At 30.6% G+C, this 25,879-nt stretch overlaps 1 protein-coding gene across 2 annotated transcripts in view; it reads right to left on the bottom strand.

Annotated features, from left to right (window-relative positions):
* Window positions 1-6,019: 6,019 nt before the first annotated feature.
* The window catches only part of bigmax (helix-loop-helix-leucine zipper transcription factor bigmax), a 48,016-nt gene continuing 28,156 nt past the window's right edge, over window positions 6,020-25,879 (bottom strand). The window contains exons 3-8 of one of the 2 annotated variants that reach the window (XM_076500240.1): window positions 24,121-24,243; window positions 20,183-20,280; window positions 18,709-18,805; window positions 16,486-16,585; window positions 13,539-13,596; window positions 6,020-11,287 (exon numbers count right to left, since the gene is read on the bottom strand). In XM_076500240.1, the coding sequence (XP_076356355.1) occupies window positions 11,114-11,287; window positions 13,539-13,596; window positions 16,486-16,585; window positions 18,709-18,805; window positions 20,183-20,280; window positions 24,121-24,243 (650 nt within the window). In that variant the 3' untranslated portion in view covers window positions 6,020-11,113. Of the gene's footprint in view, window positions 11,288-13,511; window positions 13,597-16,485; window positions 16,586-18,708; window positions 18,806-20,182; window positions 20,281-24,120; window positions 24,244-25,879 lie in introns of both variants that reach the window. The other variant, XM_076500239.1, reaches the window with a different exon arrangement.

Below are 25,879 nucleotides of genomic sequence, written 5' to 3' on the forward strand. Positions count from 1 at the left end.
AAAGAACAGGATCATATAGCCTTCAGAGTACTCGACTGTAAGGAAAAAAACGAGACTCACTCAGACTCTGCATTGATTTTAGACGGGCGAGTGTGATAACTTTCATTGATGCCTTTCTAATATTTGAATAAACTGGTAGTTTTGTTTTTTCCAATTTACTCTCTGCTCAATGCATCTTTTCTGTTTAAATTAATTTCCATAGATTCCACTGATGCCTGGCGCTATTTTATGCACGGGAGCAACTGAAATCTGGTGATACTTATTATCTCAGTAGTTATGCACGGGAGCAACTGAAATCTGGTGATGATTATTATCTCAGTAGTTATGCACGGGAGCAACTGAAATCTGGTGATTCTTATTATCTCAGTAGTTATGCACGGGAGCAACTGAAATCTGGTGATACTTATTATCTCAGTAGTTATGCACGGGAGCAACTGATATCTGGTGATACTTATTAACCCAGTAGTTATGCACGGGAGCAACTGAAATCTGGTGATACTTATTATCTCAGTAGCAAATGTATAGTATCTTTGCACCCATGATTTTCTCCCTAAGTTTATTTTAGGCAATTTCATGCTTAACTTATTATGCATTTAATTTATTACAGCCAAAATGTCCAAACTGAAAATGACAGTGGATAAATGGTAGCATCCACTGTCTTTACATTTCAAGACTCGAGTGAAGAATTTTGTTTGTAAGCCCTGTTAGTATATTATCATGTTGCTGATGCTTTTGAGGGGTAATGGTGCCTTGATGACAGTGGCTTAAGGATACCCTGTGAACTGTCTTAAACATGCATTTTGTATCTTTTAAATTTTATCTAGGCGTGGAGTACTTATATTGACCATTGGTACTGCGTAATCTAAGAAGACTGAAAGCTTGATATAGCATAAGAAAGGGCGTTCTTAAACTATATTTCCTGCTACAACTTTCAGTACTGAATTACAGTCTTAACATGACTGGCACTGCAATATTCCATCCAACAGGATAGCAGCGTTCACAGAATATGATACATCGTGATTAACATGTTCACTGTATTTTGATAGGATTGCTCATTATTCTTGCCTAATTTGCTCATCCTGGTAACAAATGGTTGCACCTTGCTAGAGCTTCTGCTGCTCACCAGTAAAAGTTGGAATATGGCATCTGGTTAGAATGTGGAAGTCTAAATGTTGAAAAAGACTGGCAAGAGTGGTGATGATCCAGTATGATTACTACTTTCCGTGCATTATAATATACCTAACAGTAGTTAGTGCTATTAACCATCACACACATTATACTGATACATATTCTGAACAAGTAAAGAAATTGGATTCGAATGCAGGAATCTATCAGATCTAAAGTTAAGTTATTCCTGAAAAGCTTCATAGCTTCTCACATATCAGATTCAAATTCATCAGCAATGATTTTGATTTCAAGTTCAATAACCATCCAATGATGAGGGTAACAATCTGACAAACAAGAATTCTAACTAGTGTTCTCTGGGATCTTACCAACGATGTTTTGTTAAGTGATGATCTGATGGCCTTTATGATGCAAGTGATCTTTCAACACTTGGACTGAGAGTTTGTTGTTGTTATGTTGAAACTTTTGATATAAACTTCACCAGTTTGGCACCCATAAGATTCCTATACCATCTACAGCTGGCTCTATGTATCTAAAAGTTAAATATGACTTTCATATCTTCATATAGTTGTAGCTAAAATAGGTACTGCAATAGTTTGAGCCTCTCTTACATGACACTGTAGTCATATATTAATGTATGTGCACATAATGGTCTTGTATTTGTTTCCTTATGCACAGAGTGGGTACATCGTTATCATAAATCTCTAACACCAACATGTGCTTGGTTCCTGTGTAAGTATCAAAATGAAGTTATTGTAAGATTGGTCTCACTGCACAGTTTACCCGGTTTCATGTCTTGTTCTATGGAAGCTGATTGCCTGTAGAAAAGCACAAACTCTACTTTGTGCAGATATTACCTTATCTACCATGGCCATGTCATGCTTCATCTGCATGAACTAAGCCTAAATTTTATTAGCTCTTTTTTTTTTTTTTCAACAGCAGAAAGATTATTGAGTACAAACACTGCCAGCTAGCTTTCTTTGATTCATTGATGGAATTTTTTACAATGTGTTATATCACAAAATCTTCAAGTCTTCAGGTACACTTCATCAAGGTGATTTCTGAGGATATTAAACCTCATATTCCAGGTATAGATAACACTAAAAGTGGGGTTAGCAAAAAGGTCTATAAAAAGTCTGTCACTTTGACACTAAAGTTTGCCAGTACATGGTTGGTGATTACGCTATTAAGAGCAGAATGTAAACCTTTGCCATTAGGGTCAACACCTGCATCCTAGGTGAGGTATGTAGCATTTAAGTGTTGTCAAAAAGTAGAAGCAGGAATATCAAATATTCGGCACAATGTGCTCGGTTACCTTTCATGCATGTATCAGTAATTCAGACATGAGTAGGTAACTCTGGGTAAGCATCATGATGACTTGTAGCTTGAAACAGTAACCATTTCACTAAACTCTCACAATTTTCATAGTAATTCCATAATAGCAAATGCCAATATTTAATGGATCAAACCAAACCCTCTATGTTTTACCTAACAATATTTCACACATGTGAAATAACTGAAACAATTTTAATATTTTAGGTGTTTAAAATTGCTTATTCTCATTGAATGAACTTTTATAACACAAGATAAAAAACAACAACAAAATGTTTTACAGAATTTCAGTTTCCTAGTTTTTCTTCGGGTGTACTTCAGTTTATGTTGTTTAAATTGTATTTGGTTGGTTGGTTGATTTAGTGTTTTATGGCACAAAGCAGCTAGGCAATCTGCACCAAACGTCCGGTAAAAAGGTAAAAGTAAATTCAGTAAAATTCATACAAGGAAATTAAGATAAAACAAAACAAAGTTAATAAATAAATAAATAGCATAAAACCAATGTTTACATCCAGTCTACAACATCAAGAGAAAAACTACAGTAATTCAAGTTGTAAAAGACTTTCTGTAGCGTGACTGTAATAATCATAACTCACCAGGAAAACTAACAGATAAGTACAAAAACCACCGTCAGTCACCTGAAGTTGACCTTTCCAGTCATGGTTTCGAGTTACTTAATGTTACGGTCAGTTTCTAATTTCAAATTCAACTAGATGAACTGTGATTTTTAAAAGGGAGCCACATTAAAAAGGTGTAATGTATAAATTAAAAAACTTAAATGGCATTAAAAAGATTAATGGCCTTTAAAAAACTAAAACATTACCAAGGTGGACAGTGTCACCATCACCAATAGCACTGTCTAACGTTATGGACAAACCTTGGGACAGAACATGCTTAAATTGGTTCCGTCGTTGTGAATTACAATGATGACAAGAAACTAAAATGTGGCTTATTGTGATCTGAGTGTGACACAAACTACACACTGGTGCATCAGTTTCATATAAAAGAAAACGATGAGTTAAAAAACTGTGACCAATGCGAAGTCGAGTTACAACAACTTCGTCTTTCCTTTCCTTACAGGAACAAGACGGCCAAAGTCCAATATAGGGTTTTATTTGGAAAAGCTTGCTTTCTCGTTGTCCACTCAAAGTCGACTGCCAGCTGGCACAGAGCCGAGTCTTGAATACAGGACCATAGTCCATGTATGGGACATGCACAGCAGTGATAGTACCAGAAAAGATAGACTTAGCTGCAGTGTCGGCGAGCTCGTTCCCACGAATACCAACGTGTCCCAGTATCCAGAAAAACTGGATAAAAGTAGATGTTAAAGAGGAATGGGCAAGTCGGTTTTGAATATTGGCGTGAACAGGGTGTAAACCAACGTGAAGCAATTCCAGAGCAAGTAGAGAACTAAGCGAGTCAGTATAAATCGTGCAGTTTGAGTACTGCTTAGCTTCTATGTGATCCAGGGCAAGAAAAATGGCATACAGTTCAGCAGTGAACACAGAAGCTGTAGAGGAAATTCTGCGCACAACCACCAAACCATAACAATCTATGGCAGAGCCCACACAGTCACCTGATTTTGAACCATCTGTATAAATAGGAATGGAAGGATGGTTCCAAAGATGTTCAGCAAATAGCAGATAGTATTTCCAATCAGGAATGTCTACTTTTCTCAGATGACTTAAAGACAGGTCACAACTGGGGACTGTAAGAAGCCATGGTGGGATGGGCTGATCAGTGGATACAGCAATGTTATCCAAGGACAGACCCAACTCATCTAACTGCACCTGGATACGAAGGCAAAAAGGAGCAATGGCAGACTGTCTGGTCTGAAAAAGCATGGACCATAGAGGAAGGAAAACACAACTTCAGGTGGAATGCTTTGGAAAGGAACGAAATTTCGAAGCATATAGTAAATACAGTTGCAAACGGCAAAGGTGCAAAGAAGGTTCATGAGACTCTACATATAACCTCTGAACTGGGGAAATGCAGAAAGCCCCAGTGCAGAGCCGAAGTCCCTGATGATGAATAGGGTCTAGAATCTTTAAGGCCAATGGTCTGGCAGAGCCATAGACCAGTGATCCATAGTCGAGTTTCGATTGAATAAGAGCACAATATATCTTTAGCATAGAACGTCTATCTGCTCCACAAATGGTGGTAGAGAAGACACAGAGGATGTTCAGTGCTCTTGTACATTTCACCCGTAGCTGCTTAATGTGTGGTATAAAAGTCAGCTTACGGTCAAAGATAAGTCCCAAGAACTTGGTCTCAGGGACCACAAGCAGTGCACTTCATACAGAGTTCAGGATCAGGGTGAATACCCCATTGGCAGCAAAAGTGCATGCAAACGGTTTTAGAGAGAGAGAGAAATTAAAGCCATTTGCCATGGTCCACTTCAGTACATGATTGAGGGCAGTCTGAGCTGCTGCTCAATATATCTCATGACATGACTGACATGAGATGTGAAAGTCGTCAACATAAGGCCCATTTACAACAGTGAGAGGGAGTTGTTCAGTGATGGCATTAATTTTTATACTGAAAAGCATGACACTCAGAATACATCCCTGAAGGACTCCAAGTTCCTGTAGAAAAGAATGGGAAAGTTTACTCGTAAGTTCTTAAAACTAGTGTACTCTTCTGTTCATGCTGTGGTTGTTCTCACAGAACAAGCTTGTTAATTTGACAGTTCTTCAGAACGATCATAACATTGATTCAAACAAAAATAATAATAAATAACTGGTGTTAAAAATAAATAATAATATTACTAATCCTTCCCCTACTTCTGATTTGCATAAGACTTAAATAATATTGTTAATAATTACAATTCACTTACTTATTCTAGTTAACACCATAATTGTTGTTGTTCATACAAATGATAAAATAAATAGTGCCTCAACTGCTAATAAATCCGAGATATTCCAGCCTGGTTTTGGACAAAATGCTTCATTAGCACTGAATATAGCAAATGTAGTGTGAATGGCATTATATGTTCATAACAAATTATCCTGTCATGTTATGTTTCTGTTACAAACAAAACGATAAAGGACTTTACTGTCTTGATTTACAACACTTGTTATAGCCTTAGATTTACCAGGTCTACAGTTGTATATTACAACTACAGTTATAACAAATAGAACAGTCTTGTACTTTATTTGTTTAGTTATTTATTGATACAAGTGTCATCCTTTTCAACTTGAATTTGGATGAACCACCAGGTGTCTAAATAATGAAAATAAATAAATTTGTTGTGTGTGTTTCTTGTAACAAAGCCACTTTGGGCTGTATACTTTGCCCACTGAGGGGAATCAAACCCTTGATTTTATCACTGTAAATTCAAAGACCGGGAAACAAGTTTGTTGCACTACACTGTTGGGATAATTTGATAAATGTACATACAGTTGACAGAAACCTGGGTAAGGTACTGTAAGGTTAACAATAAATTTTCTCATAAACTTTATCATCAGTACATTTATTCTCAGTAACAGATGAATATGAAATAACATCAGCTATTAAAGGAGTAAGTCAAGAGGTTCAAATTAATTAAACATAGACAAAAGTATTAATAAAGACTATTTTTTCTTTATTTTTCAATACAGATATTTAATTAATTATTATTTTTACCAAAGCACTGTCTTATCTTTGGGCTAAAAAAACACATAAAAATTCCATTATTTACAGTTAATAAGTTTCTTTAAGAAATTTAATGAAATTCAAACCTTCTCATTACAAACAGTTAAAAAAAACTTCATTCTTCACAATATTGAAACTACATTTCTGTTTTTTACAATACTTCACTGTACAAGCACATTCTTAAAAAAGGTTCTTTATTGACAGAAAATATTCCAGCAAAATTCAGGCTTATTTCTAATTTCAAAAACCAGAATCAAAGTTAATTTTTTTTATATAACACATATTCTGAAGTACCAATAACACTCACCACAACACACAGCTAAAAAAATTATCAATGTCACTGACATTAATTCTTATTTATTGTAACTTTAAGCTCCTACAAGAAGTATTCATAATTTTCAACATAGTAAATATATGTGAACTGAATTACAAAAAAAACTATTTGATTTAAAAAACAATGTTTCTTTTACAAATAAAGCAACATGTAAATCACATGTATGGTTACAAAATATTCATTCAAATACTTTACATGTATGTTAAAACTTATTTTAGACTCTAACTTAACTATAAATATATTAAAGATACTTCTAACATTTGCCACTAACCCTTTTTCCAAACATAAATCTTTGTAGTAAATGTTGTGCAAAATGTAAGTTTTATACATTCCTCCCAATTTTCAAACTATCAATGAGCACTGTATAGACTTTTCCTAGATAAACTTATAGAAATCCCTAAATGAATACATGGTTTCTAATTCTATAACCATTAACCTCCATCTACGATATGTAAGTAAACCAATGGAATTGGTTCACAACAATACAATTCAATTGGGTAAACAATGTAGCAACACACTGTTAGTTTAATTGGAAATATAAGCACCTTAGAATCACAGGAGAGTTTTCTCCTCTTTCGTTTCTAAACATTTCTAAAGTCTACAGATTTGTTATTTACAACTTGAACTATGTTAAGTTTGAAAGTGATACACATACATTAAAAAACAATGATATTTTCAAACCTTGCAAGATATAATAATTTTAGGCACAACATGTAATTTACACTGGGAATTGAATGTAGCTATTTGCTTAAATCTGCAAATTAAGAAGTCTGAGAACCTATTAACCATCTAACTAAAACTTCCCATGAAATCCAGAAGAAATATTTTCACAACTAGACTAAAGTTATCATCAAAGTACAAACCAGAGACGTTGTCCATATTTTTATCATTTCTGGTCAATGTTAGTCACAAAAGATTAAGATAAAAATATTTTCCACCTGTCTAAGAAAAAACTCACTGAAATAAAAGAAAACTGATAGAGTACACAAATGCATTAATTAATTGTACACTTTTCATTTACCAAAAAACACATTAGCCTACTACCAGCATGCACTATACCACGTGTCTACATGGTACACTCCTGAAACTAAGACTTCAAAATATCTCTGAATACTTTAAGTTTTATTTCTCTATTACACTCAATTAAACGTTTTGTCTGCCACATTCTCGAATAATTTGAATTTAAATCTGTTTTTAAATATAGCAGCTAAATAGTCACACATTAAAGTACATAAATTTTGTATCAATTCAATGTTATGCAGAAACCTTAACAAAGATCTAATAATAACCCTCACAAAGCTACGTTTCACACTATTCCAAACCCAGTGTAATGAGCATATATACACTTTATATTTCCACACAGCAGTCACACAGATATAAAGAAAAATGTACATGTTAAGGTACAATAGAAACCATGCTCTCTTTTTCCACACTATCAACGACAGCAACAATTCCAAAGTAAAATGTGTGATACGCTAATAAAAATTCTAACCTACTATAATTTGTTTCAGGCACATTATATTCTTGCATTAAGAAAAAAAAACAACAACATGCTTTTGTGGTATAACAAAAGGTAATCTTTATTGGTAGTCAGAGCTGACTAGTTGATATTGTGTTACCAAAATACTTGGTTGTAACTAATAATAGAGTTTATCTTTACCTCTGCCAAAAGTTATTGGATTTTGTATTTCTTATTCTTAATCTGACTTGATAATTAATAATGCTACAGCATTACACATGAACAAGTTGTGTTTCCTAAACACTCTTTTTCAATCTTATTCATCGATCAAACGGTTCTGAAGAGATGCTGGAATTTAAATTAAGTTCAAAATAACTGTGTTATATTTTTAATACCAAAAATTTAACTCAAACTTAGCAAAATTAATTGAAACATTTTGTATGATATATGAATTACTGTGTAATAACTAACTGATTTAATTTTAAATTATGATTAGTTTTAAATTATGCTGCATCTATATAAGTAATTTGTTCAAAGTCCACTCTGCTGTTTAACTCACCAAATGCTAATCAGATCATTTTTATGGTAATTTACTGGTAATCATGATACTTTTTTGTACTGACACTTCAAGAAACTTCTCTTTCTCACTGACCAAATGAGGGGTAATGCTACTTAAACTGAGTTGTTGGGTAAAAACAAATGATATTTGTATCAAGTTCTCTGTTAGTATCGTAGTTTTCTAGCTTAATAGCAAATTCATATTTTTGAAAATAAATTATATGGCAAAAGAAGAGGTGTATACATTGTGGTGACACCAATTCTGCTTACACATCATATGGTGACTGCTATTGGTCACCTACATCTTAGAGGTTTACCAAGTGAAGCAAGTCTGGAAGTTAATGTTAAAGAAGATAAAAGTACTAAAAAAAATTACATTAGAATTTACTTTAGCATAACTGAATGCACTTAGTCCTCACTCACAAACACAGCACCAGATATTATAACACTAGACAAAACTAGGTTAAAGTGCAGGTCAAAACAAGACAACCAAGCCTTTCTGAAGATACATTCTTGCCTCAATTTGTGGAAAAAAATTCAAACTAATTTTATACTGCATAGTTTAATGATGAGGTACTGCTTAAGGCAAAGAGCACACTCTAAATGTTATATTGTAGAACAGCATTCATCATAACCTGTTTGCTTTGAGTTACATGATGAATTTGAAAGTTTGTAATATAATTACATATGAATTGTCCGTTGGCATAACTGTAATAATACCAGTATAGAATATTTTACTTACCATATCCAGTGAAAACAGGAATTCCCATGCATTCTATATACAAGTATCCAGAATAAGTGTATGAAGTTCTCCAAAACTTACAAAGTCATACCTCAAGTTCCTTTTAACCTATTCTTTTAGACTAACTCTCCCACGTAACAGTATTGCAAAAACATTACACAAGCAAAGCTACAGTCAAAGTAAAATTGAAAAAGTTAAAACATCTTAAAAACACTAAACTTTTTCACACCCAAGACTAGTTTCAAAGTAAATAAGGATGGATTATTTATCCTACCACTATTTATCCTTTTTACTAAAATCATCTTACAATTACAGTCTTATTACACAATCCTTTTTGTCTTCCTTATGTATGTACCCTGTTTAAACTCACTGACACCCATATGTTCCTTTCAATCAAAACAAAGTACTGAACAACACACTCTTGAGACTAACCAATACAAAAAAAATCATATATGTAGGTGGGTCCACATATATATTTAGTGAAAATATAAATTTGTTTGACTTTTTACTGGTTTTAATGTTTTAATATTTACTACATTTATCTGTTGAGCTTCAAAAAAAAAACAAGCAGTGCAAACAAAAACAAATCTTTTAAACATTTAGATATTCTACTCTACAAACATATTTTGTTTTTATAATTACATGCTAAGCCTTATTACTATATTAGTACCTAATCATATCCTTATAATTTTATACATCTAGTTTCACACAACATTCTTAATACAGTCTATCAATTTTACATAAAATTCTTATAGCACTTTGGTGATTTTACATTCTAAATACACATTCTGATGGACTTACAAAGAATTTTAAACACAACCTGATGGATTCATACAACACCCTTAACCTAATCTGATGAATTTACACAGTACCCTTAGCCCAATCTGATGGTTTTGCATGACACTCTTAAATACAGTTTGATGGTTTCACACAACACTTTTTACACAATCTGCCAATTTCAAATAATATAATTAACACAATCTGGTAATTTCACTCAACATTCTTAATACAATCTAACGGTTCCATTCTTAACACAATCTGTTAATGTTTGTTAATGTGTACTAATATCATTATTTACTTTTCAAGCACTTCAGATGTGCTAATTAATAAAAATATAATAAACTTCCAATCACAGCAAGCTACTAGCTTAGCTTATAAATGCAAACAAGAATCAACCAAGTAACAAGTATAGATAATTAAAAACACTTTTGTTATGCACTCACTTGTAAAGATCAGAACAAATCATTCACCTGTTGGGTAGCTTCACTGTTAATTGTACTTTTGGTCATAAACTCAACGACAAAACCTCTTTATATTATTCTCTTCAAATACACATCTGACCTTATTTTTAATTTTATTTTCTTTGTACTAGTGAATTTGATTTTGACGTATACATACTAACACCACTATTTACATCATCACTGCATTATCTTCTTAAAGAAATGTAGATTTAAAGCAATAAGCTACAGTAGCTGCATCTTTTGTTGTTCTTTTGTTCACAAAAGCAGATCTCTTGCACAACCAACTAATGCACATAAATTTGTGGACTGCATAATTATAATGGAAACAAATTCCAACTTTTAACAGAATGCACAATCATTATTTCTCTCACATTCCTAATCTTGACACTATAGCTAACAAGAACAAAACCAAACACGTTGTCAAGGTCATTATACTGTATACTTAAACTTCATTTTTGTTATTTTATAGAACAATGATTAAAAAAAACAACAACAACTTTAATTACATACAATAATTCTAATGATAAAACCAACTACATTAACTTCTGTGAAAATCTAATGGCTACACAATATGAGAAACATCATCAAAAATGATAAAAGGGATATCACACAAGATATATATATACCACAATGTCATTCAAAAATGTTCACTGAAACAGTACATCAATCCATTTTTATTACCACTTCAGCTAACTAAGTTGAGGGTTCAGCTGACAGAGGATTGACAGCACCATTTCTCTCAATGCTTGAGGTTTACAATATTCCTCCAACCAGCTGAAAACACAGCCAGAGAGTTCTTGGAAGTTAGCAACTGAAATGGAGGAGTTGAATGACTGGAACAGTGAATCACAGATTGCCTGAAACTGTGTGTAAACAAAAACATGATTCATTAATTGACCTACAATTAGCCTGTGTTACAGTTACATCACTCTATAAATACCTAGAGAAAAAAACAAAGCATATAGTTAAGAAATTTTCTTTACAGCAAATAACTCCATTGAGATTAATACTGAGTAAATATACTCAACCCTAAATTACAAATTCTGCTTCAATATGTATCTTCATATTATTAAACTGGTTATATACAACTTATATAACAGTTGAAAAATCTAAAAAAACAAACAAACCTGGAAATAAATAAACAAACTCACAAAATGTAAACAGAAATGTTACAAACAGCTGCTCAAAATTACCAGAAGAAATAGTAACCTAATAATAAGTGAATAGACAATAACATCACTGTAAGTCTAGCAACAAACAGTTAGAGTAACAATATATAAAACAAAAGAACATGAAAACAATGAAAAATACTCCATTTCAAAGTTGAATGTTTTTGGTAAGTACAAGTAATAATTTAAGTGGAAAACCTCATGGATGAAATGTTACCCAAGGAAGGCTCCAGTAAAGAGGGTCACATTCTTGCAATAAATGTACTTTAATGAAGAGAAAAATCCATTTATAATTCTACATATTAATTTATCAAGTTATAAGTGTTAAACAACAATAATCAATACTGTGAGATATAGTCTGATAAAAACACCATGAATCATAACAACACATAGAGTAACCAATTTATATAAAGAAATGTAATGAAACTTCAAGTAACCAATTTATATGAAGAAATGTAATCAAACATCAAGTAACCAATTTATATGAAGAAATGTAATCAAATGTCAAGTAACCAATTTATATGAAGAAATGTAATCAAACATCAAGTAACCAATTTATATGAAGAAATGTAATCAAATGTCAAGTAACCAATTTATATGAAGAAATGTAATCAAACATCAAGTAACCAATTTATATGAAGAAATGTAATCAAATGTCAAGTAACCAATTTATATGAAGAAATGTAATCAAACATCAAGTAACCAATTTATATGAAGAAATGTAATCAAATGTCAAGTAACCAATTTATATGAAGAAATGTAATCAAACATCAAGTAACCAATTTATATGAAGAAATGTAATCAAACATCAAGTAACCAATTTATATGAAGAAATGTAATCAAACATCAAGTAACCAATTTATATGAAGAAATGTAATCAAACATCAAATAACCAATTTATATGAAGAAATATAATCAAACATCAAGCAACCGATTTATATGAAGAAATGTAATCAAATGTCAAGTAACCAATTTATATGAAGAAATGTAATCAAATGTCAAGTAACCAATTTATATGAAGAAATGTAATCAAACATCAAATAACCAATTTATATGATGAAATGTAATCAAATGTCAAGTAACCAATTTATATGAAGAAATGTAATCAAACATCAATTAATCAATTTATATAACAGAAAATACTAATCCTGATGATCATTATAACTCATAAATAACCAGTACAACAGTTAGTACATACAATTAATAAGAATGAAACACATAATCAGTGTACACAAAGACATACATAACAACTATGAAATAGTTATATTAATTATTAGGAAATACATACAATAAAAATCATATTTAAACAGCATGTAAGAAATAATCAATACAAAATCAGAAGTTATAAACATTAAGAATTGCAATAACATCTTACAAGTTAGTATATTAATAGGTGAAGTTACCTACAGTCCCTCGTAATTGATTAGAAATAATTAGTGACATAATAAACACTAAGAACCATAGAAAAACATTTTGCACATGCATGTACCCAGAATCATACTCAGAACTGTTTGGAAATAATTAATGGGTTTGTGAATAACAATTTTCAAATGTGTGGCTACTCATTTAGTAGATATAAGACCAGTATTATTAGTACAATATTTCCCACAGAAAATGTCAAAACATCCACTTAAAGTTAAGAATACACTACAGAAAGAGAAATATTTTATGTGCATTCTTGAAAGTACACTTAAATACGAGAAGTGCAGAGAGCTAATTAATGAAGTGCACAGCAGAAAAGCCTGAATATTCCATAAAAATATATTCCTCTCTCAGCGTTACACCATTAAGTACCGTTTCATTTTCAGCCTCACAGATAACGATCTTAGAATATATATTTTATTTTATAAACAAAAGAAAACTATCCAGGATTGTCTGAGATAATGATGTATAAAAAATTAAGAACAAATTAACTCACCACCTGAAATTTGACCTCATCACTCACTTGGTTTGGACTCTGCACTGGCTGACGTCGATGAGCCTTTACAATTTGTTCATAATTCCTGTGAGCAACAAGTTAATAAATCTTAACTTTTCATCTGCCTAATTTAACTAGTTAACACTTAGCATAATACATAAAACATGTTTGATTTGAAAACTAGAATTCCTTGTGTGACTTTTAAAACAATAACTACAAGGGTCAACAAGCATAGTACAAAATGCAGATTATATGCACGTCTTTACATCTGCAGTACTAGAATGCAGTTGTTAAAGGTTTGATACATGGACTGTAAATAAATTATCAGTCACTATAAGATGATGCATCTTATAAAAATTTAACTGTACACTAGTGAATACATCAAGGCAGATGTAAACAGAAATAAACATTATTATAGATTGTTGTTGACAAAGTAATTTTGTAACATATTTCTTTGCACAAGATCTAACCAATTGCAAGTAATTGTTTTAAAAATTTCATTCTTATAAAATATAAGAAGTGTAGCTATACTTAATAAGTAGTTTGAAAGTTTCTGTATCTTAGAACTATTTTTCCTGTATTTCAGTATTTGTTGGAAAACTAAGTTGTAAAATAACACAGTATACTAACACACAAGCAGCAAACCTTCATATTAATTCCATTATCCATGCTACCTCTTCATTCTACAGAAGTGTATTCTGATATTCATGAAGTAGCTGGCTTGTTGTTGTTGTTTGTTTTTTGTAATAAAAGACAGTAAAATAAACTGAATCAAGAAACCAATTTGAACTTCAATTAGGGTTGAATAGTTATTGACTTCAGTACCAGATGAATATTTCAGAGATTACCTGGAAAGGCACTGATCCCTCATGTGGAGATCATCTTTCTCAAAGATGTTACTATTCTATTGATTCCCCGTCTTTTGCTTTTCCTTGCCATTCCACATTATACTGTGTTTTTCAGCAGTTTTCCATGGTTACCATGCAGATGGAATTAATACCAAGTCAAAAGAGTTGTGTATGGTTTCATACCAGGTATTCTCCGATAAGCTGGTTAAATTTCTCCTTTAGCCTTACCCCTTAAAGGCCTAGCATATACATGATGACGATACACAATTCAAAACAGAAATCCTAAGAAAAATCACCCATACTGGACTATACATTCTGTGGGACTCTCAGCACTTGAAACAAAGCAAAAACTTAACATATTTAGAAACCACATAAACACAGCCACAAAATCACTCAATTCTGTAATAGATTGTACAAAATAAAACAATGCTTCATCAACATCAACACGTTTCATCCAAAAACAGTTAAAAAACAACAATAAATCCCAAGATACAATAAACTACAAAACTTTAAACTGCTGTATACCATAGATTCCTGATAACAGCAAAAAAAATATTTGTATAAAAACTTGTAACACAACATTCCAGTAAACATTTCAAATTTATTCTAAAACCAGGTACAAAACTAAAGTCCATACTATGTGTAAACTACACTGACACTATTTATAAAATACAACTACCATGAGTTCTAAGCAAATGCAAAATCAAAGAAGCCCCACTTATACAACTTAAACCAAAACAAAGGAATACTTTTATACTCATACTAATTAATAACCTAACATATACTGCAACGCCCCCTACAATCCTGTAGCCGTTTACACTCTCATTCCTAAGATGTGCCCAGCAACAGTCAGTTGCAAACTCTCTTTGTTAACCTGAAGATGACCTAAGAAGGTTGAAACATTGCTCTCTAGTTTATTTTAATACGTTTTAATACCCATACCAGCTGTCTTGAGATACATGGCCAAGCATATACATTTTGGTGTTAGCATTACCAAGTATTTGTTCACTCTGCTGCCATCTATCTAGAGACCCATGTCTTAATTTTACCAAGCAGTTAATTTGCTCTGTTGTCATTTTTCTGGAGACCAATTGCACCCATTTGTCACCTTACAAAAAAGCTATTAACATTTTTTATATATCCTAATATCTGACTGTCAAAGTACTTTTTGGAAATTTTAATTTGTTTTTTAACTATAATTCTATTTATCTCAGTGTTCAGTTCTTCAAACACTCTTAACCACGTGTGTTGGTGACCTTTACTTCTGACTGTCTATGATGTATTTATCAAGTCTTAACAATCATAATTTCTATCCAGATGTTAATGATAGAAAATTTATAATTATTCCATTAAAAAAATAATTTCATTATTTTGAAATTTATTTTTTAATACCATTAATTCTGCTTCCTGACTGTCCAAAGTCTGTTCAATAGATTTTTGTTACTAATTTCACTTCCTAACCATCTACAATACATTTGTCTGGAATCTAAATTTACAATTGTTTCTCTAAAAAGTTAATTATTCAAATTTTGTATTATCCAAAATTTAGTCCTTTAGAAGTTAAGTAAACTGATTGTTCAACTGTAGTTTAAATAAAATATCCAACAACAATACTGATTCCAACTACTTACTCTTCACCTTCTGTTTATCACATGCAGTAACTATACTATTGGTGAACAAAGTATGTGGTTAGTTTGTCAAAAATCTACTAGATCAGTTGTTGTTCGTCTAGAATTTCATTGATTGTACTTCTAGTTATGTACATCTTTTATCGACAATCTTACTGACTAATCCCAGATTCATATATTCAGACTTAATGATCCCTATATCATCTGTTGTTGTTCCTTGCAAATCCTACTAATCCTGACTATAAAATATTTTCAGTTTCATTTATCATGAATATTACTAGATACAATTTATACTGTTCAAGAACAAATTATGAAGATTACCAGTTCCTAAATATACAGCTGTCCAAGAACTTTTCATCAAAATTCTTCCTTGAATCTTGAATCTTAGTGCTAAAAATGCTGTCTTTAAAATTACAGTCATTTTCTTACTATACAGTGCTGCTAAGTTTTCATATTACTTTACAGAATATATTCATCAAAATACACAGGATTTCTTACCCCTTCATAATCTGTAGAGCAACAACTTCTTTTCTCAAACCATTCAGTTCATCTTCCTGTTTCTTTTTTTGTTGAAGCAAAAACTGTGTGTAGTCAATAGCTACAAAAATTATAAGACAAGAATTGCATTTAACCTACGAGTGTTTCTTTGTTTAGCAAAACCTGTTCGAAACTTTCTCAACAAATTATGAAAGTATCCAACTTACATCCACTTCACTAAAAATCAAACAGAAATTACTAAAACAAAACATTAGGTATACTATTAAATACTGAAGCTTTATAATCAGCTTATATTGAAAAATTTATGTGAATTAAAATTTTAAATTTACTGTGTACATGTAGCTTTACAAAAAATGGCAAGCCTTTGGTAAACATTACAAATATGCTGTAATCATAAAATAAGAATTTTCAATACAGTACTTTTACTAAAGACTTGTCTACAAATTTACTGAATCAATCTAACTTAGATCAGTTTGGATACAAGGCAGTTTTCAGGTTAAGAATTAAACATTTTTTTTCATCTGACAATTTTTGTATTTTACTTTAAGAACTTCTAAAAACCTCTTAAATGAATATCAAAAGATTTTTCAGTAAAACTTTATTTTATTTGTCTATTTCCTCTACCCTTACACTAACTAGTAAAATCATTTGTATTGAAAGTGGAAAAATATGAAATAGAATCAAAATTATCTTTTTATTTCCTCTTACAAGAATGACTTGCAAATGGAAACAGAATTATTTATTTTAAAGCATATAAACCTCTAACTTTCCACAACTGATTTAATTTCATTGTTTTATTGTTCTTTGAACAATGTCTAACTATCATAAATAACAATGAATCACTCAATGGGATTGTGGAGAATTTAGGGTGAACAAGTTTTGAGTTGTACATCATATGATACTAACTAAGAATGTTTCTTATTTACTTTAGACATTTTTTTTTCATTTATGTTTTCTCATCTAAACTAATAAGATTTTGATTTTTACAGTTTAATTACTTTTGTTAAAAAAATATATCAAAAAATAAAATAGATATAAAAAACAAGGACTTTTCCACTTATTAATGTTTGTAGGCCTACATGTGCACCAGGACCTAGTTTGCTAACACTTTTTTTTGCACACTATATTGGTTGTCCAAAGAATAATTCGTATATCTTTCAAATATGCATTTTAAAATAGAAACAATTATTCAAAGGTTCAAAACAGAATGTCCCAAAACTACAATAATTTATGTGGTTTTCTAATTTATATATAAATACATTAGAAATTTCATTACTCATCAGAGTATCAACTTCAATCTACACTCAATAAAATCTGCTTAAGAAAGGATGCCTTTCACCAAAATAAATTAATATAAAGACGTCACAAACATGTAGTAAATAAAATGGCTTTTCTATTTGTCATAAACATGTACCATCGTGTCTAAGTGTCAGTAAATAAGTAACAAAATTATGAAAAACTAGAAGTTTCTACAAAGGGTGTAAACAATTTCAGGGATACCTCAAAAAATAAAAAAATGGGATGTTCTTATTTTAAGTTTTGGCCTGTCAGTATCTATAGTTGGTGTCCTAATAGAAAGACATCCTAAAACACAACTAATGGAAGAAAGAATTTAAAACTGATAATTCAGAAGAGACATTACAAGATACAAATATTAATAAAACTTACTTAAACTTTAAAAAAAAATTTAAATGTTGGATAAGAAAATATTATGCTACAATATACCATTACTGAAGATAACACAGTGTCACTGATTTGTGTCTCTCACAAACGGAAACATCAATACATTTACAATGATTAACAGTTCAAGTCCCAAATATTTCAAACAAAACCTTAAAAAAAAAAAGAGCCAAACAATTAAATTTGGAAATATATATTTAATGGAAATCCATGGAAATGTTTCAAATGATTAGTAGAAAACTTGGGAGAGGAGAGCTTTGATGATTGAATAAAACATAATTAACACATACATTAAACCATCAAATAAAAAGATCCCAAAGATATATGTGTATCCACTGCTAATTTCCTATTATCATCCCTATATTTGTGAGCTACAGACCAGAGGGAAAACAGTAATGAGACTTCATCTTTGAATTAAGTGTACATATGTATTGTATAAAAATATCATTACATATCTATTAATAAAAGCTAATTTAGACCATAAAAATGTCTACTTTCTTTGTAATAAGCACGATATTCTCCCTTTTTTTCTGAAGTACTTACATCTCTGAAGTACTGTTGCTTTGCTTAACTTGTAACTTGTTGTGTTATCTTGTACCTGGCATGTTGGTACCAAATTCTGAAGCTCTTCATACCCTTTCTGTGTGAAAAAAATAAAAGTACCATACCAAATAGGAATCTTCAAAATGAACTACATAATATCAAAAAACACCTACAAATCTCAATGGTTTTTGCTAAGATAAAGTGAAGGCCCTTTGGTAGATGATAGAAATATTATGATAAGTTACAGTAAAAAGTACAAGACACGAATATGTAATGATGATGTCAAGACACTGTGTTTGATGTTTTATTACAACTATAATGATTTAAGGTGACATTCTTTCAGGTTAAGATGCATCAGAGGGTTAAACAAAGCATTTCAACTGCTGTGTGATGATCTATAACTAACAATATTTGTTTACAATATAAGACATTCCACAAGACTAAAAATTCACATTTCCTAGTAACTAACATTTACAGAAAACCTGAAAATTTATAATGAAACAATAGAGAAATATTTAAGATCTTTCATAAGGGTAAGAAGTAATGTGGGATATTTTCCAAACTATCAAAGTGTTGAGAAAAAAACAATGCAAAACCATCATAGTTCATTTTATGTACATTTTTAAAACAGAAAACTAACATGTATTATTTTACTAAATCTGCTGATATTATTCCTAAATATGAGATTTCACATGAACTAGTAGTGTTTTTTTCTCCCATCTGATGTCTTATCAAACCAAAACAGGATGTTAAAAAAGACCTTAATTTTGACAAGCATCATGTTTCATAGAACTAACTGAAGTTCTTCTAGTTACATAGGAATCAGGCCTTCACCCAGTTAGTTATTAAATACAAGTAACTAGCAAAATCACTACCTCTACTATCACCTGGGTTTTACAACAATTTTTATATTACGATTTCTAGGAATGATCTCTGTGTTTCTCCATTGAATACTTATATCACTATTATAGTAATTTATTTCTGAAAATTTCTAAAGATACATAAACTCAGGAAGAGTGATATTCAAGTGACGTCATTACTAATTAGGGAAGTATTAGCTTCCCTAATAACTGGGTCTAAAATTTCCTTGTAATCCCATTCTTCATTTCATTATTTTTTTTAGAGTAACACATGACCACTTTTTATGCTGTAGTGACTGTAATAATGACTTTGGGTTAAGTGTATTCAACACTAAACATCATCGTAAAATTTGTTTGGTAAGCAAACAGAAATTTTAAAACCTTCTCAGTTTTTTGTCTTTTATAAAAAATATCAAATAAAATCACACAGAAAATGAGAAAATCCACAAAATGTAAAACTGAAAAAAAAAAAAAAAATTCAACTTATCTATCGAACAAACCTGTGCTACTTTAGTAGAAATCAAAAGAACTAGGGAGAAAGTATTAATAACAAACTTTCAGCCTCTAGCATGGTACAACTTAATTTGTATACATTCACAAAATGAATCACCAACCTTTATTGCATCTCTACGCTTTTGTTCTGCTTGTGTGTGGGCTTCTCTTCTCCTTTCCTTGTAGCTTAAAGTGGATTTATTATCACTATCCTCATCATCTGTGAAATCAAAGTCAGAACTTTCAATGGACTAATACCCAACTTTTTTTATTAAATAAATTACTCAGTAGCAACTGCCGAGAAAAAAGGTTACCTATGAAGCAAGGACTACGTGTTTTTCTCAAACTAACACTGTCAAGAAAGACATTTTGTATCAACAACTATCCATACACAAAAAATAATCCATAGTGTGATGCAAAACACAACTAATCAGGTACCTAACAGAAAGATCTTAAGCCTCTTACAAATGGATGAGTAACTAATGAATGTTACTTGTTAACAGCCAAAACTTTTCACCTACTTCATAGAAAAAAATCCCAGTTAAAAAAATATCAATTAATATGACGAAATACCTAATGGCAGAAAAAAGTGCAATCACATAAATTAATATAAAGACTACAAATAATGAATACTAACACAATTAAAAAGAGTGTTTGTGCTAAATCCTGTACAGAAAATATTCGAGTCATAAATTTAATGCACATTACAAAGCTGTACAAACAAGATTAAACATAATTTATGAAATGTTGCCATCACCAGTCACTGTTAAAGCAGATTTATCAACTATTTTTAAAATATTTAGAAATATCAAAGCTTGTTTTTTTGCTTTAAATCTTATAAAATATAAAAGTGAGAATGTGATAAAATAATGTTAGCTCTAAAGTGTTTTTTAACTTCAAATTATTGACAGTCAGCTACAGTAAAGTTTCAAAATCTGGTACTCAAACTGCAACACAAATACTTAGTTTTCTTTCTCACTTTAAGAGCAATTGTCTTATGATTTTTCTTTCAGTTAAAAATTGATTTAATTATTGACACATTTAATAAAAACATTAATAGACACTTAAGTTAATGGAAGAAATGGTGCTATTACCTTGTCAAGTGCAATATACACAAGCTTCAAAACTGACACCAATACATGCCTTTAGAATGAACCAAACATACTGTGGTGAACTGTGAAGCTTGTGTACATTGGATTTGACAAAAGATTTTGCATGTTTGGTTTTTACATTAACAGGATGGATTTTCTAATAAAATAATATAAAAGGATGGCTATTATTAATAATGACCTAAAATAATTGATATCATATCTGTAAGAATGTGTAAAGTAGAACTATTTTCAACATTTTGTATGTTCAGATTCAAAATGGCCTCAGAAGAGTCAAGGTTCATTAATGGTAGAAGAGTGCAAAAATTATTTTGAAAGAAAAAATAGTTCCTTCAAAATATAGCTGGATTAAAATCCTATTTTATTAACAAGTACATTTTCTCTAGTTTTAAATACTTCAACTGATTCTCTTGTGTTGCTTGAACATATATTATTGATGATTTTTCAGCATTCTTCTTATGACAGTAGCCTTCATGTTCCTTTAACCCTTAAACAACAGGAATGTTGTAGGTAGCAGCATCAGCTGATTATGGCTGCCATTTAAGGGTTAATTGAAAGAGATCATTTTTGTTTGACCAATACAAGGATAATTACAAGAACAATAAATAGAATAAATACCTTACCTTTAGTGAGCTTTTCACTTATCTTTCCCTTTCTTAAATTTATTTAAAAATTTGTTCCCTGGCTTATAAGCTGGTTTAACATAATCCAATTTATAACAGAACATATTTTGTTTGATATCAAGGGTAGGGTATCATTAGATAAGGATCACCTACTATTCTATTTTTAATTATTTGGCTCACTTTGATATTAATCTTTTAATTATGCTGAACTAATCAGTTATTACATGCAATTTAAAAGCTTTTATACAGCAACATTTCTGAAGTAGTTTGATTTATCATGAATGTCAATTTATGCCTTTTGGAAATTAGTGCATGACCCTATTTCCACACAATATACACATCCTCATCTTTAGAAATTCAGCACAAACAAAAATTTGTCAGATGTTGAATACTTGTTCTAATAAAAAGGACATCTATAATGAACTGAAGATATATCAGTAAGAATTATTAGTGATATCTAATTATTTATTTTTGGTTTGCATTACAAAAAAATAAGCAATATACACACAAAAATACATGTAAATATATTTGAAAATATTTATTCCAGTAATTATTGCATCAATTAATAACTAAGCTACAGTTATCACAATGGTGTGATTTAAGAATTTATATTCATATACATGGGAGTAATACGTTGTACTATCAACTGTATATACACTGGCTCTCCAGTTTGTATTTTATCAAGTTACTCATAGCCAGTTAAAGATCTACTAAAATATTTGAGTAATACTGTAATAAACATTCACATACACATCTATGTTGAAGGCAGAAGATAAATACTATTAAGTATTTTCCTAAAGAGTTGGGTTAACCATAAAGTAAAACAAGTAACCATCAATTTCTATGCTATAATTTTTAGAACGTTTTGTGTATCTTCACAAAATTTGGAAACCAATTAGAAAACATCATAAATCTTTTGAATACAAAAAATCGGGTTTTTCAAATTGAATACCTGTACTAAAAAATTTGTCTATAAATATACGGAATCAGAATGTTGACTGCTCCAAGTCCAAAGTAATTTTAATGTTAAGATTAGAACTACTTTTCTTTATCTAAAAATGTTAAAATGTCATTTGTGTACCCTCTAAAACCTCCTAAATAAATATAAATTTTTATCAGTAAAACTTTACATCTTACCTGTTTCTTTTTTCTACCCTAACTCTACGTTGACTCAGTCAAATTTGACAAACTATGTAAACATCATAAAAGAAATACAAAATAAATCAAAATTATCATTTGTTTCATTCTAGAATGACTTCAAACTGTAACAGGAAACAACTGTTTATCTTAAACAGAGTAAAGTTTGCAACACTATGGATCTGTTAATACTTAATTCTATCGTTTTATTGTTCTGTGAACCAAGTCTACCTAATACTCCCAGCTATAAGTATTCTGCTAACGTTTAGCTCACATTACCATATTGAATGACATAATCTGCAAGATGTTCTTGAGCATATACCAAAGACTTTTATCATTACCTTACATAATCTAACTTAGTAAGTTCATAATTTTAGTTACTTTTATAACAATAAATAAAGAATAATATACATAAATATATATATATATATATATATACACACACAACACTTATCACTAACATCTCTAGTTTTTTTTTCTCTTACATGCCAAAATAATTAAAACCTACATTTTTAATAAGGATGGTACTAGTACAGTAAATACTTTTTACTTACTTAAATAATTATAAAATGTACAAAGTAAACAATGTCCTATAACTTATAATTTAACAGGCTTTCTGGCAGAGACAGGAGGGGCTTTAGTTCACATTGCTACTTAATCTGAACAACATGAGATAAACATTTAAACTGAAAATGACATTGACAAAATTGTATACTGAAAACAAAGTACATTATATTTGATAGATTAAAACTTTGTCTTACTTACTGGTTGTGAATGATATAAATGTTAGAGAGAAGTACTGACAATTTGCAAAATAGAGGATGTGACAAATGGTCAAGACAAGTGAAACTGATTTTCTAGTTTATGACTCCAAAAACCAAACATTGTCTTTATAATATATATTATAGGTAATTTACATTATATTCTGTACATCTCCTACTAGGGGAGTTTGAGGATTTTTCAAAATATTTCCTTATAAAGTGAAGAACCTATAAATATTATCTACATCATATTAAAATCTGATTTGTTAACTTCACTTGAATGTCAAGTTTAATTACATGTTGAATGCAACCATGTAAAAGGTCATGAAATGAACACTTTGACCTACCAGTTGTGAGAAGGTTAGGGAGTAACAAAAACATGCCCTTGTTATGGGTAGAACAATACTATTAAAGAGAAACAAAAAAACACCTGTGTTGTGAGCAGATGATGAGGTCAGGATATCGATAGAACCAGTAGATGATGTGCGGGAAAAGGAAAAGGAGCCAATGAGTGTTGGGCTTGGAATCTCAAGCTTCTGGTCATTATCAACTCCTGTTAAAACGAAATTAACAAAAACATAAGTATTTACCTTGTAAATAGTAACACAAAGTAATATTTAACAAAGAGTATTCTATATCTTTATGCAAAAAAAACAAACTTATTATAAATTAAGCATTAAATCCCAACACCATATATGGAAATAGAAAATCATCTTAACCATGGTAGTCTTCTTTCTTCATGACCAGAAGTGAAATAATTTCAGCCATAACCATTATTTTGCATAATTTATATTCATGAAGAGACATAAATATTGAAGTATGATTAGCCAGTACTTGTTCACACTATTTGTCTCTCTCTCCATCTTTGTTTACAACTGAACAGTGGACAATATCATAATAAACCTGCGCTTTTTCTAATTTTGTCAGTGGTCAAAATTGAGATTCATACTTTCATAAAGAATTTAATGAATTAGGTACTGAAACATTAACATAAATATGAATAAAGACAGTCTTTGGCTCTTACTGAAATGAAACAACTAAAACCCTCTTACTACTTGTTAGTTGACAAGACAAAAATAACTTGTGTATATGCTAAATTAACTGGTCTGCCTCCAGTCACTATTTTTCCCCTATCACAATTGCTTCCAAAGCCTTTTGACCTTTAGAGTGAATTAAGATATTATGAGTTAAATATGTTTTTTTAGCTTGTGTAGAGTACTAACAGCTTCCTCCAGGTGTTTGAAACATTTGAAGAAGCTTTAGCACAACTGGCTATGAATGATAAATTGCAAACTTCTCTCCTACTGACACAAATCTTACAATTCTCATTCTGATGACGATTTCTTATCTGTCCCATGCACATGCTACTTTTTTCCAATGTTGTGTGGTTAACTTAAATTTAGATTTTACAGAAATTCTGTTTAACCCTTTTGCTATGGGCTCAATATAATATACACAAGTTTGTCTAACCATTTGCACAAGCTAAGTATTTGCACTATAACTTTTGATACAGCATGTGTATCTTCACAAAATCTGTGTATAAAAAATCAGATTTTTTAATGAAATATTTTTACTAAAGATTTTTTTGTGAAATTAGAGTCTATTTTGCTACTAATCTGAGTGCAAAGTGATTTCATATTATGAGTGGAAAAACTATTCTTTATCCCCAAAGTCTCAAATATTATTTGTATATCTAAAACGTATTAAATACATTTCAAACATTTCTTATATTTTATGTTATTTTCTATACTCTTAACTATGTAGGGTCTGTCACTTAACTAACCTTGTAACGATCTTTAAAAAAAATTAGGAAATAAATATAAATTATGCTTTTTTACTTGTTAGAATGACTACATATTATAACACAAAAATACAAGTGTTTAGTCTAAGTAGCTTAGGTCTCGTAATGCTATACATTTACATAAATATTTATTATTTTTTACTATACTGACCTTCCAGTCATGCCTAGCTAACATAATATAACTTGCACTGATAGGTGCACATGCACTCATGTTATGTAACCAGTAATATAATATTGACCTTTGGTCTTTCCTGTCTTGGCTGTGTTTTAGTGGACTAGTATTTTGTAATATGCAATCACATTTCAGTTGTAATACGTTATGTGTGTGTGTGTGTGTGTGTGTGTATATATAGATATTAAAAGTTTAGAAATAAACTATTACTCTTAT

The sequence above is a fragment of the Tachypleus tridentatus genome, chromosome 4, assembly GCF_004210375.1.
Source record: "Tachypleus tridentatus isolate NWPU-2018 chromosome 4, ASM421037v1, whole genome shotgun sequence".
Lineage (NCBI taxonomy): Eukaryota > Metazoa > Arthropoda > Merostomata > Xiphosura > Limulidae > Tachypleus > Tachypleus tridentatus.